Source organism: Geotrypetes seraphini, chromosome 1 (assembly GCF_902459505.1).
Source record: "Geotrypetes seraphini chromosome 1, aGeoSer1.1, whole genome shotgun sequence".
NCBI lineage: Eukaryota > Metazoa > Chordata > Amphibia > Gymnophiona > Dermophiidae > Geotrypetes > Geotrypetes seraphini.
This window is the reverse complement of record NC_047084.1, coordinates 494,982,256-495,001,697: the sequence shown is the minus strand read 5'-3', so window position 1 is coordinate 495,001,697 and position 19,442 is coordinate 494,982,256. Positions and strand designations below refer to the sequence as shown.

At 42.2% G+C, this 19,442-nt stretch overlaps 1 protein-coding gene across 5 annotated transcripts in view; it reads right to left on the bottom strand.

The window, feature by feature from the left end:
- Nucleotides 1–1,358: 1,358 nt before the first annotated feature.
- CEP78 (centrosomal protein 78) overlaps nucleotides 1,359–19,442 on the bottom strand; it is a 160,466-nt gene continuing 142,382 nt past the window's right edge. For all 5 annotated transcript variants that reach the window (XM_033927115.1, XM_033927098.1, XM_033927124.1 and 2 more), the window contains 3 exons: nucleotides 10,713–10,879; nucleotides 5,328–5,478; nucleotides 1,359–1,988 (listed from right to left, as the gene is read on the bottom strand). In XM_033927115.1, coding sequence (XP_033783006.1) covers nucleotides 1,497–1,988; nucleotides 5,328–5,478; nucleotides 10,713–10,879 — 810 coding nt within the window. In that variant the 3' untranslated portion in view covers nucleotides 1,359–1,496. The remainder of the gene's footprint in view (nucleotides 1,989–5,327; nucleotides 5,479–10,712; nucleotides 10,880–19,442) is intronic.

Below are 19,442 nucleotides of genomic sequence, written 5' to 3'. Positions count from 1 at the left end.
AAAAATAACTGAAAATATGAGAAGAAAAAGAATTGCAAAGACAGTGCACTGCATATTGGTACTGCTCATAGCAAGAGGTAAAGATTTTTAAAAACTAATTTTGCTGAAGTTGAAAGCATGGTATGGCTCAAATGCTAGTTAAATGGAAATCAGGCTAAATAGCCTTTTTATCTAGTAGACTCCTGCACGAATCTACATTGGGATCCATTGCTATACAATTTGAGAGATCTACTTTTAAAAATCCAAAATATATACTAGCTGTCATTCACTGTGATAGCACACAGATGCACGTTTCACCTTCCATCTGACATATTCCAAAGTTATCAATCTCCACACGTTTAGTCTGTATTAGAGGATGACAAGGGGACAAATTTTTCCCCGTCCCCGCGGGAACTCATTTTTCCTGTCCCGGCGAGTTCTTTTCTCCCCCATTCCTGCAAGCTCTGTCCTCATCTGCACAAGCCTCTCAAACACTTTAAAATCAGGTGTTTGAAGCTTGTGCAGTTAAGGCAGAACTTACAGGAATGGGGCAGGGACAGGACGGGAAAACTGAGTTCCTGAGGGGAATAAATTTGTCCCCGTGTCATTCTCTAGTCTGTATCACATGCCATTGCTTTAAGGGTCTCAGTACTAGAGGCCCTGTAACAACATTTAAGTGGGGAATCATCATTTTTTAGTTTATCAGAAGCTCACATTTTAGTGTATACTTACCCAGTGCATTCACCATCTCTACTATACTGTTATAGCCTATTGTAGCAGTTGTCAAGGGGAGAAGGGATATAGGCAAGAAAAACTGTATAGTAAAAAACAAAAGACTACAGGAATATAAAATACACAAATGCATACTCTGTGCCAGAATTAAATATGACCAAACTAATGCTATGTAGGCAAGTGTGATAATAGCCTGACAGTAATGAGAATTAACAGCTGATGGTAAGTGAATGAGTGCATACTATGTTTAAAACTATTTCTTCCGTTCGCCGACTACTCCCTCACCTGAAGAGTCGGTTCATAGACAAAACCGCCGAAGACAAAGGCGCGCGCCAACAACTGAGCGCAAGATGGAAGCGCGCGCCGAAGAAAAAGAGTGTTTTTAGGGGCTCAAATGGGGGGTTTTGTTGGGGTACCCCCCACTTTACTTAATACAGATCGCAGCGGCGTTGTGGGGGGTTTGGAGGGTTGTAACCGCCCTCATTATACTGGAAACTTAACTGTTTCCCTGTTTTTTAGGGAAAAAGTAAAGTTTTCAGTAAAATGTGGGGGGGGTTACAACCCCCCAAACTCCCCACAACGCCCCCACAACGTGTCGCGATCTGTATAAAGTAAAGTGGGGGGGGGTTCCCCAACAAAACCCCCCGTCGGAGCCCTTTAAAACAGTCAATTTTCGGCACGCGCCTCCACGTTGCGCTCAGTTGTCTGCGCGTGCCTTTTGACCTGACACCGAAGAGTCCACAGGATGTGAACCAATTAAAACAAAAAATGAAGTTCTATTAAACCTAAACAGTCCCCTCAGATTCACATTCTAAGCTTGCTACTGTATAGATATTCTCTTGTATTTCAGAATTCGATCCTGTGGTATCACTTCTGGTTACAGGTGGTGTTTTTGATTTACTATCACCTTCTCCAGCTTTTACAAGGGCATCATTAACTCCAGTTTTACCATAAGAAGAATGTCTTTGAGAGGTAGAGTGCTGGATTTTACTACCAGCAGAACCATTAGACTTTTTGATGCTGTTGCTTTTGTGACTTTTGTTGGAATCTGAAGGGGAAAAGGATCTACCAAGGGATGAGGTTATGTTTTTGGTAAATTCCTCCTCTCTGCTGGTATTTATGCGAGGCGAATGCAGATTATCGATCTTCTGACCTTCCCTTGGAATATCAAAGCCCACGTAGATGTTCTCCTTCTTGTCTTCCAGCTGGTGCAGTTGGTCAGTGGCTTGGAGTTCAAGTTCTTCTCTGGATGCTAGCAGAGCATCACTGGCTAAGGCCTGAAAATTTAATAGACCAGAAAAATCAAGTTCCATGTCCTTGACAGCAGGTTCAAATTAGCAGGACAAGGGAGAACAAGTAGAGAAAGCATATTATTTAATTTTAAAAAATTAATGAAAAAGCACATGCAACATGGCTCATGAAATTCTTTCTGACCTCTTTGCATATATTTGAATGTATAGCTATAGAATGTTCCTGACTTGCAGGAAAGGGAGGAGGGGTTCATAGACAGTGGAGCGCAAGACGTCAGCGCGCTGGCAATCCAGCGAGACAGAAGCACGCGGTGGAAAAAGTAATTTTTAAAGAGCTCCGACGGGGGGTTTGGGGTGGCAACCCCCCCACTTTATTGGTTAGTGTTTGCGCTGCTGATGGAGAGGAGTTCAGGGGGTTGGAAACCTCCATTATAGCGAAAACGGAACTTTTTCTGATTTTTTTCGGGAAAAGTTCCATTTTCTCTATAATGTGGGAGATTTCACCCCCCCGCCCCCTCCCCGCAATGGCAGCGCGAACACTAACCAATAAAGTGGGGGGGTTGCCACCCCAAACCCCCAGTTGGAGCTCTTTAAAAATTATATTTTTCCCCCGCGCGCTTTTGTCTTCCGCTGAATTGTCGGCGCTGGATTGTCGGTGCACTGGCGTCTGGTGCGCGATTATCCCGTCACCGGAGGAGGGGGCGGCTTGACTAGCACAGTACTCAAATATTCTCTTGGTTTGAAAGGAATAATAAAATTAAACCAAAATGTGATATGAAAACCATTAAATGTCACTGACAACAGATTTTAAAGCATGTATTTCACAGTTTAAAAATAAAGTTCCACTGTACCACGGCCAGGGCCAGATTGTTTATCTTGTTGGACAGACTGGTTGGACTGTACCTGTCTTTCTCTGCTATCATCCACTATGTTGCTATGCTATGTCCTACAAAAATGTATGTTCGCTTAGGGCCCCTACTCAACCCTCGTCCCCTACAAAAAAATCTCACTCATTCCATGCCCTTTTCCCTGCTAGATCTATGTACATGCCTCACCTCTAATCCCTCCTCACAAACACACATCACTTCTCTAGAAATAACAGGAAAAATTGCATGGCCTGGTTCTAGGTGCAACCGTGGTAGCTGCAGCAACAGCAAGTTGTGAATGAGCATAAGGCCTATTTAAGCAGATGATTTCAATAGCGTATCCTAATAGTTACAGTATGGGGCTGAGAACCAGGGAAGTTGGGCAAGTCATTTTCATCCCTCATTAGCTTTAGTACAAACCGGACAGAATACAAGAAAGGGCTGCCTCAGAGCGAGATTTATATGCAATGTGTCTGAAGTATAAATCTAGAAAAATTGAAGTGTCAAAGTGACTTCACAAATAAGTAACAAAAATTTTAGCTTTCTTTGGTGCCTCAGGTGGGGGGGGAGGAGTCCTTTATTTAAAAGGATCATTTTTATAGACTCATTATAAAAGGACACAGACAATGGCAATTTCATTTGCAGGGCCACAATTGTGGAACCAGTTGCCAAGTCATTTGAGATTATGTAGAGAGTTAAAATCTTTCAAAAAAGAATTGAAAACTTACTTATTAGTATGAGCTTTTTTTTCTAGAGCAAAATAATGTGAAATATTCCTTTTTGATAGAAATGTCTTTGTGAGATTTTATATTTGAAATTTAGAAGAGGGAATGATGTAGTATGGCTACTTGTTGCAGTTTGTTTTGTTGTGACGACTATGTGAAATATTGTGTTTGTTTTATTGTAATCCATCTAGGTTGTAGGTGGAAAAGAAATTTTTAAAATAAATAAAGAGAGATTATGTACTTACCCTGGTAAGCTCTTTTCCAGTACTTAGGTGAGACATTCTAGACCAGGGGTGTCAAAGTCCCTCCTCGAGGGCCGCAATCCAGTCGGGTTTTCAGGATTTCCCCAATGAATATGCATGAGATCTATTTGCATGCACTGCTTTCATTGTATGCCAATAGATCTCATGCCTATTCATTGGGGAAATCCTGAAAACTCGACTGGATTGCGGCCCTCGAGGAGGGACTTTGATACCCCTGTTCTAGACAATAGAGTTGTTTCCCATAGACGCGTGCTGCTACAGAAGGAATCCACTCTGCCTCTGTTGTACTTGACAGGGTTCTCTAGCTCCACTTTCAGTTAGTACCCAAGCAAGTACAGCCACCCAATACACGTGAAGTAGAGGCACCTGCAGCAACAGGCTTAAACAAATTGTTCTGCTCAAAAAGTAACTAAACATTACCATTAACTGCCAACACAGGCTTCAAAGGAGCTCAGAAACTACTCCCCAATAAAAGGAAACATGTATGCAAATTTTTCCCAGTCATCAAGGGCTGGAGAAGTATAAATAAACTGAAAACTGGGAGCAGGCACAGGAAGGACAGGGCAGGAGTCTAGAATGTCTCTACTGGAAAAGAACTTGATGCCTGGTTTAAAGGAGGCTTTAGATAAATAGGAGGATGGGGCAGTATGTGGAAAAATAGCAGGCTGTATTTGTAATGACTGGCTACATCTTTCGGTGACAGGAAAAAAAAGATCCTTGGGGAGAAATTCAGACAGTATGTTTCTAGACATTTAAACTAGAGGGTGGGGGTGACAAAAGGAAGCAAGGGAAGTCAGAAAGTCACCCCTAGGAAAAATAGTAGGGAGTGTAATGCTATTTTTTTTTTTCGGACTTATAAGGCACTTTGACGTTCCTTCTGAAAGAAGCCTGATCAGTCGGGTCACACCCTGATGTAGCCTATTGGTGAAACACTGGCCTTCGTTGGTGTGCCGATCAGCAAGAAGATAAATGGATTTTTCCTCTATCAAAAATCTTTTTAGATATCAGTGAAGCACAGTGCTCAGTATTTATTGAAGGTTTTGCCTGTGAAGTTATCGCTCAACCAGCTCAACCACCTTTTATATCCACCTTTGTGGAGGTGGGAGGGCCTGTCCTGAGGCTTTTTCCTTCTTTTTGAGCTAATACTGAGCCCTCACTGCTCTTACACTGTATTTTGAACATCATAACAGTCTCCATTTGAAAGTGTTTATTATCATGCTATTGTAGAAAGCCATCTAAACTCACTTAACCAATGGAAACAATGGTAATCAAGAGACAGCCATCAATGTGCATGAGTGGGGAGGGAGTAGGGAGAGAGAAAGCTATAGGTGGTTTGTAGGCTGGGCTAGAGGGGAGTCAGAGAGAGAAAGAAAATTTTGGGGGTGTCTATCCTGAATAGCATTCCACCCATCAAAACTTAGCAGCTATAGTTGGGCATCACCATGTTCACATTGTGAAAAGTCCTGCACTAGACTGTGACTTAGATAACTATAACTATTTTTTTTTACTTACTTTATTGCCCTTTAAGTATTCTTGTGCTTTCTGGTGTATTGCATTTGAATGCCTTGTAGTATATTTGCCGAGCGTAGAAGACATCTGAGGGCGACCCAATAGACCAAAATCTGACTGATCTATTCCAGCCATAGTTGCTAGCTGTCCAAGGCTGCAAAAATAAAGTAAAAAGGGAAAAGTAAGCAAACATATACAGTGAGCAACTGTGGTGTGGTAGATTCAGCATCACATAAATCATCTGAGGTATTCAGTGGAGCCCAAGTAAATGGTTCATAGACAAGTCGGCGAAAGACAAAGGTGCGCGCCGACAACTGAGCGCAAGACGGAGGCACGCGCCGAAGAAAATTACAGTTTTTAGGGGCTCCGACGGGGGGTTTTGTTGGGGAGCCCCCCCAGTTTATTTAATAGAGATCGCGCCGGCATTGTGGGAGGTTTGGGGGGTTGTAACCCTCCACATTTTACTGTAAACTTAACTTTTTCCCTAAAAACAGGGAAAAAGTGAAGTTTTCAGTAAAATGTGGGGGGTTACAACACCCCACACCCCCCACAACACGGCGCAATCTCTATTAAGAGAAGTGGGGGGGTTCCCCCCCACACACACACCCCCGTCAGAGCCGTAAAAACAGTAATTTTGTGCGGCGCGCACCTCCATGCTGCGCTCAATTGTCTGCGCGCGCCTTTGTCCCGGACCGCTTTTGACCTGACACCCAAGTAAATTATCAATATAAACTGAATTCCAGGATGCCCAATGAGTTGTATAATATCCTCTATTACACTGACACAGGCTCGTGCCCCACTTATTGATTCAGGTGGTAAGAAATATTTATTAGAAGGGAAACTGGTAAATTTGTTTAAAGGTTAGTAATGGCAGAAGTAATAAGGCCAATACTGTATACGTAAGCATGAGAAGGATCAGAAAGTCAACAGAAGACTATAAACGCAGACAAAAAAGGGGCAGGAAAGACACAATGACACCTGTTTAATACATATCACATGTACTACAGATATTGCCTTATCATGGGAGTAGCAATGTGACAATTCTTCTTCAAGCATAATTGTATTTATAGTGCAGAAACCTGTGAGATATATATCAACATAAGAATTAAAAACTAAGGTTAACATTTCTACTGAAAAGTTATCTAGGACAACATAACATAATTTAAAGACCTTTGTGTACTCAAGCCAGTGTATGGTACATCCAGCTCAGATTTTCAAGAAATCTAGAAAACCTGACTGGGTAGGTGTGTCCCAAGGACTGAGAATAGAACCAAGAAATATACATTTCTTCTGACACTATTGACACATTTCTGTTTTACTGATTTATATGTAACATATGAAAAAAGATTACAAAGGGGGAAAACAAAAGCTCAAGAGAAAGTACACATTTAACAGCTTATCCCACCAAGAAAGAGAAGGGAGAAATACCATAAGTAAACCAAGGACTGATGTCAATCAATCAAATACTACAACAAAACAAAACAAAAAAAAACTACAACAAAAAAATACAGCGACTAGCGATAAAAAACACTAGCATAGTTTTGTAAAGGAGGGGAGAGATATAAAGAGGAACAGAAGAGGAAATTCCTATTTCTAACTTCAACCGAGAGGGAGTATAATTAGAAATGGGCACATGAAACAATTGGCTACCTTAATTAAAAATAAATGCATTGGATTAATTGATGAAATTTACTCCACCTTCATGTTTAAGAAACTTCAGTATTCTAATAGCAGTGAAAAGGTGGAATGGACTGGTAATGGGGTTATATTGTATGTTAGAGAGAGCCTTGAACCGAATAAACAAAATTCTGCAGAACATAAAATATATCATGGAATCCCTATGGATAGAAACCCCATATGTAATGGGGAAAATAATACTGATAGGAGTGTATGACCATCCATCTGGCCAGGATGAATAGACAGATGCATTGTTTTATCATTTCATTATTATCTATTTACTTGATTGTTTAAAAGAGAATTATGTACGATTTTAATTTTTTTTATATGTCCTTGACGCCTTTTTGAAGGTGAAATGTGGCCAAGTCGGGCACCTTGAATAATAAACATTTTTCTCCACATTTCTTGGCCCGCTCTGCTTTGTCTGTGGATTGAGTATGTATAGATTGCTGCCTCTGTGATTCTTCCAATTAAGTTTAGATAAGTCAAGAAAGATCCATTATTTTACTGCCCCACTAAAAAAATACCCAACTTCAGTATCTAATTCCAATCATATGCCAAAATAAAGAAGGCTTTCCTATTAGTGTGTAATTTAATAGCTTCCCCAGGTGACTCCAATTTATCAGATATATTCAAGCTGTCAGAAGATTATACCCTCTCTGAACTTCTCCCCCGCCCTTTCTGAATTTATTTTAGTGGGGGCTGCAGGCAGTTAGTAAGCCCTCAAAATGAGGGCATTGATTCTGATAGAATTTTCAACAACTCCTTGAAAATAACTGCACAGTATATCCAAAGGGCATACTAGCACAGCTTTGGGGGACATTAAACTGCAAATAAAATTTTCTTGCTTGATTGTCCATTATATAAAACCTTCTATGGATCTCCAATTATAGTGGAAATACATTCTTAGACAGTCCTACTTATTCTTCCACCTCATCCAATTTAGGGGTCCTTTTATTAAACTGTGGGAAGCACTGAGACATACTGCAATAAAATCCCAATGTGCACATGCAAATCGCACACTAAAAAGTATTTCAGAATTTTTGTAGGACGAAGTTTGTCTGGGGCAAAGAGTGAATGTGGCAGCCTTCTCAAATGTAAGGAGAGAGGCAGCATAGTTGTTGTAAATGAAAGAAACCACCTTCGAAGGTTGCTTGTATTTGGGGGATCAGCATTGTGTTGAGTCTACTGTATTCCAATGTTCCTGACATATGTTAAAACGGTATTTCTATTCTGCCTTTACCTGTTTAGTTCAAGGACGGATTACAAAATCAAGAGACTGGGTTAGTGAGTATGGGAATTACATTGGTTAGGATAGTAATTTTCAAGATAGGTTGGCAAGTCTATAAGGGTTTTGGGTTAGTAGATCCAGGGGCTTAAGCAGGTAAGATGTTGATAGTTTCTGAGTCTGATTTGGCGTATGTTTTAGTTCATAGTAGGTTTAGGGTCTTGAAGAGAAAAAGCTTTTAGTAGTTCCCTGAAATTTAGGTAGTGTTCACATAGGTGCAGTTTGAAAGGAAGATTGTTCCATATATTTACAAGCTAGTACTGAATGGACAGAGATAGCTGTCTGGTAGATTTCAAGTTCTTAAACATTAGGAATTTCAGCTGGAGGAGATCCTAGTTGAATATCTGGTAGAGTCTTGTAGTACTATTGCTAGGTCTGTTAGATAACTGGGTGCGTTACAACTTAGATTTTATGTTTAAATCATAGCAAGTTGCACAGCAATTGTAAAACTAGGTCTTATGGGCATTGTAAGAAGTCTATTTTTGAGCATAGTTTAGGCTTCAGACAGACTTGCATTCTAAGGATTGAACTTATGCACAGTTTGGATGTCCTTAATGCGATCTGCTAAATAGCTCTCTGGGTTTTTATTTTTGCTTTATTAAGCTCAAAATACATTTAATAAGCCACCACCTAAACAGGGCACATCAATACAAAGATATTGCATGCAAAACCTATTTTTCTGAGCAAACAGTAATGGTATTTGCTAATTAGAGGAAAAGATCAACTAATTGAAGCACAGCACATGAAAAAAACAGTTTTATGTTTCTTGCTAAAACGCAACCCTTTTTTTTCTCACTAAAGATTGCTCCAATGAGGTCATTCTTGAAACAGGTGGATTCAGCAAATAAAGCACATAACAAAAATATATAGATTGCATATGGTTAAAAATAGAAACAGACCTTAGCATGGCTTCTACTTCATTGCAAATGGAGGTTTGCAGCTACACAATGGTGACCTCATTGTGAGATAACATAAGAACATAAGCAATGCCTCTGCTGGGTCAGACCTGAGGTCTACCTTGCCCAGCAGTCCGCTCATGCGGCGGCCCAACAGGTCCAGGACCTGAGCAGTAATCCTCTATTTATACCCTTCTATTCCCTTTTCCAGCAGGAAATTGTCCAATCCTTTCTTAAATCCCAGTACTGTACTCTGCCTTATAACGTCCTCTGGAAGCGCATTCCAGGTGTCCACCACACGTTGGGTAAAGAAGAACTTCCTGGCATTTGTATTGAATCTGTCCCCTTTCAACTTTTCCAAATGCCCTCTTGTTCTTTTATTTTTTGAAAGTTTGAAGAATCTGTCCCTCTCTACTCTCTCTATGCCCCTCATGATCTTATAAGTCTCTATCATATCTCCTCTAAGTCTCCTCTTCTCCAGGGAAGAGAGACCCAGTTTCTCCAATCTCTCAGCGTATGAAAGGTTTTCCATCCCTTTTATCAGACGTGTCACTCTTCTCTGAACTCTCTCGAGTAACGCCATATCCTTCTTAAGGTATGACGACCAAAACTGGACGCAGTATTCCAGGTGTGGGCGCACCATCGCCCGATACAGCGGCAGGATAACTTCTTTCGTCCTGGTTGTAATACCCTTCTTGCACCTGCAAGGTAGAATGCCACAATTAAAATATGTGCTGGGGGAGCTGGTTGGGATTCAAACCCATGACTTCTGGAAGATGAGCACAGAGCTTTTACTTATTGAGCTACAGCAGCTTCCAGGCAGGTGTCTCTGACTGCCCTGTGATATGATAGCTTAGGGATCTGCCGCAAATCTCGATTTGCAATTAAGAAGAAGCCATGCTAAGGTCTGTATCTGTTTTTTTCTGTCTCTAACCTTTTGCAAATGAAGTTATGTATGCAATCTATATATTTCTGTCATGTGCTTTCTTTGCTTTTAAGAATGAGCTGATTGGAGCACTGTTTAGTCAGAAAAAAAGGGTAGCTTTTTAGCAAGAAAACTAAAGCTATGTTTATCCTGTGCTGTGCTTCAGTTAATGGATCTTTTCCTCTAGCAAATAGCATTGCTGTTTATCCACAAAAATAGAAGGTTTTGCAAGCAATATATCTGTTTTGATGTGCCCCGTTTATGAAGTGTCTTATTAAATGTATTCTGAGCTTAATAAAGCCTGGGAGGTCTCTAAAGATCTACTAAATATCTCTCTACTAAATAATATTACCCTTCTTTTCTGGCTGCATTCAGTGGGCTAAATAAAGGACCTTGTAAATGGGAAATAGCCCACATGCCACGTTAGCATTAAATGCTGACAGTATAAGATAGGATTTCAGTTTATTGTTTTCACAGCAGTTATGAAAAACCTCTCAGATTTACAAGAATACAAATATTAGTTTAAAAAAACAGCACATACTGCTAAGAAACATTACCAGATATATGAAGAAGAAAAACAAGAAATAAAACAAAACACCTACCCTGCATCCTTCAGAAGATCCAAAAATGCATGAAACTTTTGGAAAGATGTCTCAATGCTTTCCAGAATACCTTCATCTTCTAGAATTGTGCTGGCTATCGTCTGTTTATGAAGAGTCTGAGAAAGGGACAAGTTGATTCGCCTCAAGCGAGCATTTTCAACTTCTAGCTACAAGAAACAATGTGAAAAACTGAGTGGCCTGTTTTCAAACTGGTATAAAAAACATGTCTGACATCTCTGGCCTTGATACTTGAACTTATTAGGAAGAGGAAAAAAACCCCAAAACAGATGAGTCAGACAAAAGTCCATCTAGGCTAGCATTCTATTTCCAACAGCAGGAAAAAGTGCTTTGAAAACATATGTAAGAAATAGGACATTTGTAGAATTGTTATCCATTGTCACACACATTTTCAGAGACAGGGAAGCAGTAAAACTAGAGGACGTGAATCGAGGTTGCAGAGTAGTAGACAAGAATAACATCAGACAATACTTTTGCAAAAAGAGGGGAGTGAAGGTTAGATGCACTAAAAACGGTTAAGACCATGTGGGTTCGCTGTGGGCCGATTTCTAAACAGCAATTGATGTTTAAACAGCTGCTCATGCAAATGAGTTTTGCAGAGGGCAGTCAAAATCCCATCTGATCACTTGCTTAGAAACCAGCTCTCACATATGCACAGACGGTTTGGGGAAGCCCGAACAGCTGAAAGCCCCAAAGTAGTAGGGGAAGCCCCAAAGTAGCCTTCCGCCACTTAGCTGTTGGGGCTTTTTTCTTTAATGGCACAGTGTGTATTATACATGCACAATAACTGCCCATTTAAAAAAAAAGTGATTTGAGCCGCACCCCCCCCCCTCCTGTTGACCCCCGGATGAAAAATAAAGAGAGGCAGGAGGGATGCCCATTCCTGCCTCCACGATCCCTATCCCCTACCCCCACTCCCCCTACTTTAGAAAGAATCAGCTGGAGGGATGCCCACTCCCTCCTGCCACCGGATCCCCCCTTAACAAGCCCCATACCAGAACATGAAGACAGCAAGAGGGATGTCCAGTCCCTCTTGCTCACATGTCTGCCACTGTAAAATGGCGGGCCTTCCTCTTCCCAGTGCATCCCAGGGTAGGGGCCTTAGGCATCCAAGTCAATCAGGGCCTTAAGCCACTTCCCAGGCATCCCAGGATGAACCGGGAAGAGGAAGGCCAACCATTTTGGAGGTAGGGGCCTTAGGCATCTGAGTTAATCAGGGCCTTAGGTCCCTCCTCAGGCATCCCAGGATGCATCAGGAATGGGAAGGCCCACCATTTTGGAGTGGTGGGCTTGCGAGCAGGAGGGACTGGGCATCCCTCCTGCTGTCTTCTTCATATACAGGTACAAGAGTGTGGGGGTGATTCAGGGGGCTATGTGGGCATCTGGTGGCAGGAGGGCGTGGGCATCCCTCCTGACAAACTTTTGTAACATTTGGGTGTTTGTGGCAGGAGGCGGGAGTGGGAATCTCTCCTGTTGATTTCTATTAAAGTATGGGGGGGGAGATTGTGGGGGGGTGTCCATAGGCAGTTTGCTCAGCTCAGGGGAGAGCAGCAGGAAGGCGTGGCTTCCTGCCTCTATTTTTCTTCTAGAGTCTTCGTTGGGGGGGTTCTTTTTTTATGGGCCAGATTATGAGTGTGTTACAGACACACACACACACACACAATCTCTGCCTACAGAAAAAAATGAAAAACATGTCAGACTCGTCAGTAACATACTAGACCCGTCAGTTTCTTCCAGTCAGTATTAGCGATCCAACTATGGCATTGTAACATTAAGCCATCAATCGGATGGCTTGTTTTAATATTAATGACCTCATTTTAATAGTAATGAGATCGTTTGCATGCCAGTCAGAGAATGTACCACCGCACAGAAAGCCACGCGGTAAGCCGTTTTGAAAATTGGGTTGGCAAATTCCGTCAGTCGTTAAAGTAGTCAAACTGGTTTGGTGACCCTCAGTACACGATTGAAGTGTTTAGTGCATCTAGGCCTGACTGCCTGGAATACCCTACCAGTGGAGGTGATTTAGGACAGATACCGTGACAAAATTCAAAATTGCATGAGATAAACAAAGAGGATGCCTATATAGAAAGAGAATGTATCAATGCAAAACTTAAACCACCTTCACTTTAAAAAGAGCACAGAGGTATAGCTATGGCCCCTCTTGTTGGAAAAACTGATAGACCAAACAAGTCTCTATCTGCTGTCATTCACTGTTACTATGTTACACTTGATTTCTAGTCAGTAATGACTGAGGAATGCATTAAGCTAATGAATTTTGCAACACGGCAGACACTGAAAACTGGCCTCTTCCAACACAATATAATACAGTGTCTTATATACCGAAGTTCTCTACAAGGAATCAATGTGGTTTACAGTACGAATTAGATCAAGCTCTTGAGGTTATATATTTAAGCTTGATCTTGTGGTTGTTAGGAGGAAGAGGTGAAGGGCTCCAATTCCCACTCAAAAGCATGAGAAGGGGTGAAGCCCGAAACTCCCGTCCCCTGCACGTGGAACAATGACCCTCCCTCAGTCAGGCATCCACCACAAATCTGGCATATATCTAAGGGAGATCCACCTGAGGGATTTTGAGACAGAGGCTTTTAAAATCAAATCGAAAAATCCAAGATGACCATCGCGATAGCGATTTTAGCGCCTAAAAAATGAAACACCAAAAATTCAAGGAAGGGGTTTTTGGAGTTCAGAGACCCGGTCCCTAGCCTCAAAAACCTTTAAAATTAACTTTTAAGGACAACCCCCCCCACCCCTCCAATAGGCTGTGACTTATTCATGCCATGCTGGATGCTGGGAGCTGCTAACAGAGAACCTCCAGTCAAACCGGTATGAGAAGATTTCTGCATCAGGCAAGCCTAACAAAGAAAAACTAGCCGCCCAGTCTCCCCAAGGGACCAGACCCTCAGACCCCCACGACATTGTGGGGGGAAGAATGCAGTTGGTACAAAACTGCCATGGAAGCCGCACATCCTGCGTTCAAGCCCACTGCGGACGAAACCTGGGGCGGTCCATGAGCCTCCGGATTGTTAATACAGGTCGGCCAAATAGGAATCATGAAAAAGAATGTGCCTGTGGGCTACAGCCAGAGATGTATCAGGGGAACCAAGAGCCTCTGCAGCACCAAAAGCCTCACTTATGGGAGAACCCCCCCCCCCAAATAAAGAAAATAAACACAAGCAGAACAGAGAAGCTCCTACAACTTTGCTGTGAAGAGAAAGACTGAGACATAGGTTAGTATGATTGGAGAGGTATCAATTAAATGTCTATTTAATATTTAGTAATTGAATATTTATTAATTGAATTATTTAAACAATTGTGAATGGAAAGGTATCAATTTAATTTTTATGTATAATTTTCATGTATTATTTAAGTAATTTTAGGTTAATATGAATTATCTAATGCAGATTATATAGTATAATCTATAATATAATATTATGTTTAGTTTGAAGGTATTCATTGGGTCATGATAAATGTATATAATATATTTGTACAATTATGTAAAATAATAATTATGTAAAAGAGTAATTCATCAATAGAATATTTATTTATATATAGATGAAATTTGTATATTAAATATGGTCTTTATCTAGATATAAGGTTAAAACACAGTAATTTTCAGGATATTATGGTGTAATAATTTGTTTTAAATTTATTCCTTATCGTAATTTATGTATTTTAGTGCTCCCTGCTGGAACCCTTGAAAAAGCCATTGTTGGCGAAACGGGTCCCATCGGGCAGTATTGCTTGGAGCAAGAATGTTTATATGAATGAAGAATTTTCAATAAAGAAATAAGAAAGATACAAGTTGGTCTGTTCTTCCATTATATACCTTTTCCTGCTGAGTGAGGATTTGTTTGATTGGAAGAAATCTAGAACAACCCAGAGTGAGAGGAGGAGGAGCTGAAGGATATATAAATTAGGCTCTCTACAGACTTCACAGTAAAGTAGGGTAAATATCCATTGGACAAGGTTGATATTCCTGTTGCACTAGAAGAATTTATTATAGTAGAGAATAGTAAATGCTGACAGGAAAGTTTTTGTTTTGTTTTTTTAAATACACACGTATTTCTTTTTTAAACTGGAAGTGAACATGCAGTATAGTGTATCTTAAAGGTCCAATCACATCATGTCCCCTTGAAATGTGTACATGCTGTAGATGATCCAAGTACTGAGAAACAGCTTTTCTAAAACTGTTACTTACACATGTATGTCCATTTACATGTTTAAACTAGCTTTTTACGTGTGTAAATACTGCCTAGCCTTTAAAATGACTTCCATGATCTAGAACAGTGTCTTTCAAACTGTTGTGGTGTGCCCTGAAGAGATTCTATGTGTTTAAAAAATAAAACCCTTAAGACAATCTTGTTGCTAATAATGTCCAATCTTCTTGTTTCTCGTTTGAAACTCACTGTGGCCACATCACTGGACCCAGGAGCAGGCAGGGAGGCTTGCCGGCGTGGGAGCGCACTCCGCCCCTCCCCCCACCTGACGAGACTACACTGAGCCAGTTGGAAGGCTCAGGAAGTCTCTCAGCTCCCGTGTTTCTGTTAGTTTCTGTTTACCTCTTGTTTCTCATTTGAAACTCACTTTGGCCACATCGCTGAACCCAGGAGCAGGCAGGGAGGCTTGCAGGCATGGGAGCGCACTCCGCCCCTACCCCCACCCGACGAGACTACACTGAGCCAGTTGGAAGGCTCAGGAAGTCTCTCAGCACCCGTGTTTCTGTTAGTTTCTGTTTACTTCTTGTTTCTCATTTGAAACTCACTTTGGCCACATCGCTGGACCCAGGAGCAGGCAGGGAGGCTTGCCGGCGTGGGAGCGCACTCCGCCCCTACCCCCACCCGACGAGACTACACTGAGCCAGTTGGAAGGCTCAGGAAGGCTCTCAGCACCCGTGTTTCTGTTAGTTTCTGTTTACTTCTTGTTTCTCATTTGAAACTCACTTTGGCCACATCGCTGGACCCAGGAGCAGGCAGGGAGGCTTGCCGGCATGGGAGCACACTCTACCCCTCCCCCCTCCCGACGGGACTGCACAGGGCCGACATCGCTGGACCCAGGAGCAGGCAGGGAGGCTTGCCAGCGTGGTAGCGCACTCCGCCCCTCCCCCCACCCGACGGGACTACGCTGAACCAATAAAAGATTCAGCGCCTAACAGCACGCTGTCTAAGACGCTCATAGCACCTTTGTGAAGCGACCAAGAAGCGATCCACCCCCACAACACTACCAAACATAAAACCAACCGAAAAACAGCAGCCAAACCACCAAAGACCCTTCTACCACCTTTCACCAACCACAAACCACCAACCACCAAACAAAAAACTTCCCAAAATGAAGCTAACCTCATGAGCCCAGCACTTCATACTGTTAATCCTTCTTTTAACCAGCGGGAAGACAGCAGCAAATAACCTCCTCCCTACACCCCCTACAGATATAAATAAATCTCTCTTCCAAAATAGGAGAACATCAAGTGACAGAAACTCAAACCTACAATCTAACACTCTATACTCCATTACCACAGCATGGGGAAGAAGACCAACACACACTAAGACTAAACCACACTGGCACACCAAATCACTTATATATCCAAACACAACCCACAACTATCACACAGAAATATCCACACTCAAATGCGCCTACTTAAATATCAGAGCGCTAGGTCCAAGAACAGAGCTTATAAAAACCTGAATAACACAAGAAAACCTGGACTGTCTTTTCCTCACAGAAACCTGGCTAACCTCCGAATCAGACCCCAGAATAACTGAAGTCTGCCCACAAGGATACAAAATTACAGTGGTCATAAAAACATAACATAGAAATAGACGGCAGATAAGGGCCACGGCCCATCTAGTCTGCCCACCGCAATGACCCTCCCCCACCTAAATCAGTGAATAGATCCCACGTGTCTATCCCATTTGGCCTTAAAATCAGGCACTCTGCTGGCCTCAGTGACCTGAAGTGGAAGACTATTCCAGCGGTCAACCACTCTTTCAGTGAAAAAGAATTTCCTGGTGTCACTGTGCAGTTTCCCTCCCCTGATTTTCCATGGGTGCCCCCTGGTTGCCGTGGGACCCTTGAGAAGGAAGATATCTTCTTCCACTTCGATGCGGCCCGTGAGATACTTGAACGTCTTGATCATGTCTCCCCTCTCTCTGCGTTCCTCGAGTGAGTAGAGCTGTAATTTATCCAGCCTTTCCTCATACGGGAGATCCTTGAGATCCGCGATCATCCGGGTGGCCATTCTCTGGACCGACTCTAGTCTCAGCACATCCTTTCGGTAATGCGGCCTCCAGAATTGCACACAGTACTCCAGGTGTGGTCTCACCATGGATCTATACAATGGCATAATGATTTCAGGCTTACGGCTGACGAAACTCCTGCGTATGCAACCTATGATTTGCCTTGCTTTGGAGGAAGCTTGCTCCACTTGATTGGCAGCCTTCATGTCCTCACCGACAATCACCCCTAGGTCACGTTCTGCTTCAGTTCTTGTTAGGATCTCGCCATTTAGGGTGTAAGTCTTGCATGGATTTTGGCTGCCCAGGTGCATGACTTTGCATTTTTTGGCATTGAAGCTGAGTTGCCAGGACCTAGACCAGCACTCCAGTAGTAGTAGGTCATGCATCATGTTGTCGGGCATTGAATTTTTGTCTATTGTACTCTTGGCCACTACATTGCTTAGTTTGGTGTCATCGGCGAATAATGTTATTTTACCTCGGAGCCCTTCTGCCAAGTCTCTTGTGTAGATGTTGAACAGGATCGGGCCCAGGACAGAGCCCTGTGGCACTCCACTGATTACCTCCGTCGTTTCGGAGGGGGTGCCATTCACCACTACCCTCTGAAGCCTACCCTCAAGCCAGTTCCCAATCCATTTTGTCAACGTGTCGCCCAATCCTATAGAACTCATCTTGCTCAGCAACCTGCGGTTTGGTACGCTATCGAATGCTTTGCTGAAGTCCAGGTATACGATGTCCAGGGACTCCCCAACATCCAGCTTTCTCGTCACCCAGTCAAAGAAGCCGATCAGGTTGGATTGGAAGGATCTCCCCTTAGTAAATCCATCTTGACGGGGATCCCGTAGATTCTCCTCGTTCATGATCGTATCCAATTGGCGTTTGATTAGAGTTTCCATTAGTTTGCTCACTATTGATGTGAGACTCACTGTTCTGTAGTTTGCTGTCTCCATCTTGGAGCCTTTCTTATGAAGTGGAATGACGTTAGCCATTTTCCAGTCCAACGGGATGTTACCTGTACTAAGGGAGAGATTGAAGAGCGCGGATAGCGGTTCCGCCAAGACATCACACAACTCCCTGAGCACCCTGGGGTGTAGGTTGTCAGGCCCCATTGCCTTGTTAACCTTGAGCTTTGACAGCAGAGAAAAAAAAAGAGGCGGAGGCCTAGCAATCTTAATCAAACAAGATCTAACCCTTTATATAATTGAGAAAACATCTAACTCGTACATGGACCTTTTAGCTTGCCAACTCTCAAGCACCACACTAAAAGACACACTAAACTGCAAGCTCTGCTACATAGCGCCGGGAAACTGGTCTTTAGCAAGAACTGAAGTGGAAGACTTCATATACCAAAACTCACTAATAGCAACCTACAACCTACTCCTAGGAGACCTAAATCTACACCTAAATCATCCAAATAAGTAGACAACTTTCTCTCATTTCTCAAAGCCTTATCCTTCCAAATGCCAAATCCACAAACAACTCATGAAAAAGGCCACCAACTTGATATTGCAGCCTTCATGACCCACCAACCATCCTTAACAGAAATTCATACATCTAACGGAACATGGTCCAGATCCATCTGTCAGACCACTACACTTACACTTTCAACATCAACTGGACCAAAAACAACAAAAAAATTATAACAAAACTCAATAAAGTAACATACACCTCACGCAAACACATCGAACCCTCCATATTCTAGTCTAAAATAGATGAAACTATTCTAGAAAACAACCCCGAGGACTTCATCTTACATTGGGAAAGATTTTGCTCTAATACCCTTGATTATTTAGCCCCACTGCAAACCAAATCCAGACCCAGGAGATCAGATAAATGGTTCGACTTCGAACTGCTACAATTCAAAAGAAAATGTAGACGACTAGAGAGAAAATGGAGAAAATCAAACTCTGATCATACAAAATCCGCCTGGAAAAAAATCAACAAACAATACAAATCACAATTAAAGGACAAGAGAAAAGCACACTACACCAACCTAATAGGCACTGAAACCCAAGACACCAAAAAACTATTCCAAATTCTAAAAACCCTAACCGACACCAAACCCTACCTGACCACTAACAATACTACCCCCCTCAGCCACTCTTATTAGCAGAACACTTCCAAAATAAAATTACCAAAGCAAGAGCTACCCTCAATGACACCTCTACCCATCCTAACGAATTCACAATTCTCCCCATAGATAGAGATTCTACTGCAGCAGATAGAATATGGTCTCAATTCCCCAACATACAATGGCCTGAATTCAACAAATACTACAAAAAATACAGCCATGCATCCTGTGACCTCAACAACTGTCCACCATATCTCCTAAAAACATCCAGCTCAAAATTCCGCGCTCTTCTTCTAAATTGGATACAAATCTCGCTAATAAATGGCCACTACCCTACCAACCTCAGCAAAATCATCATCACCCCGATCGTCAAAGACCCCAAAGGACCGATAG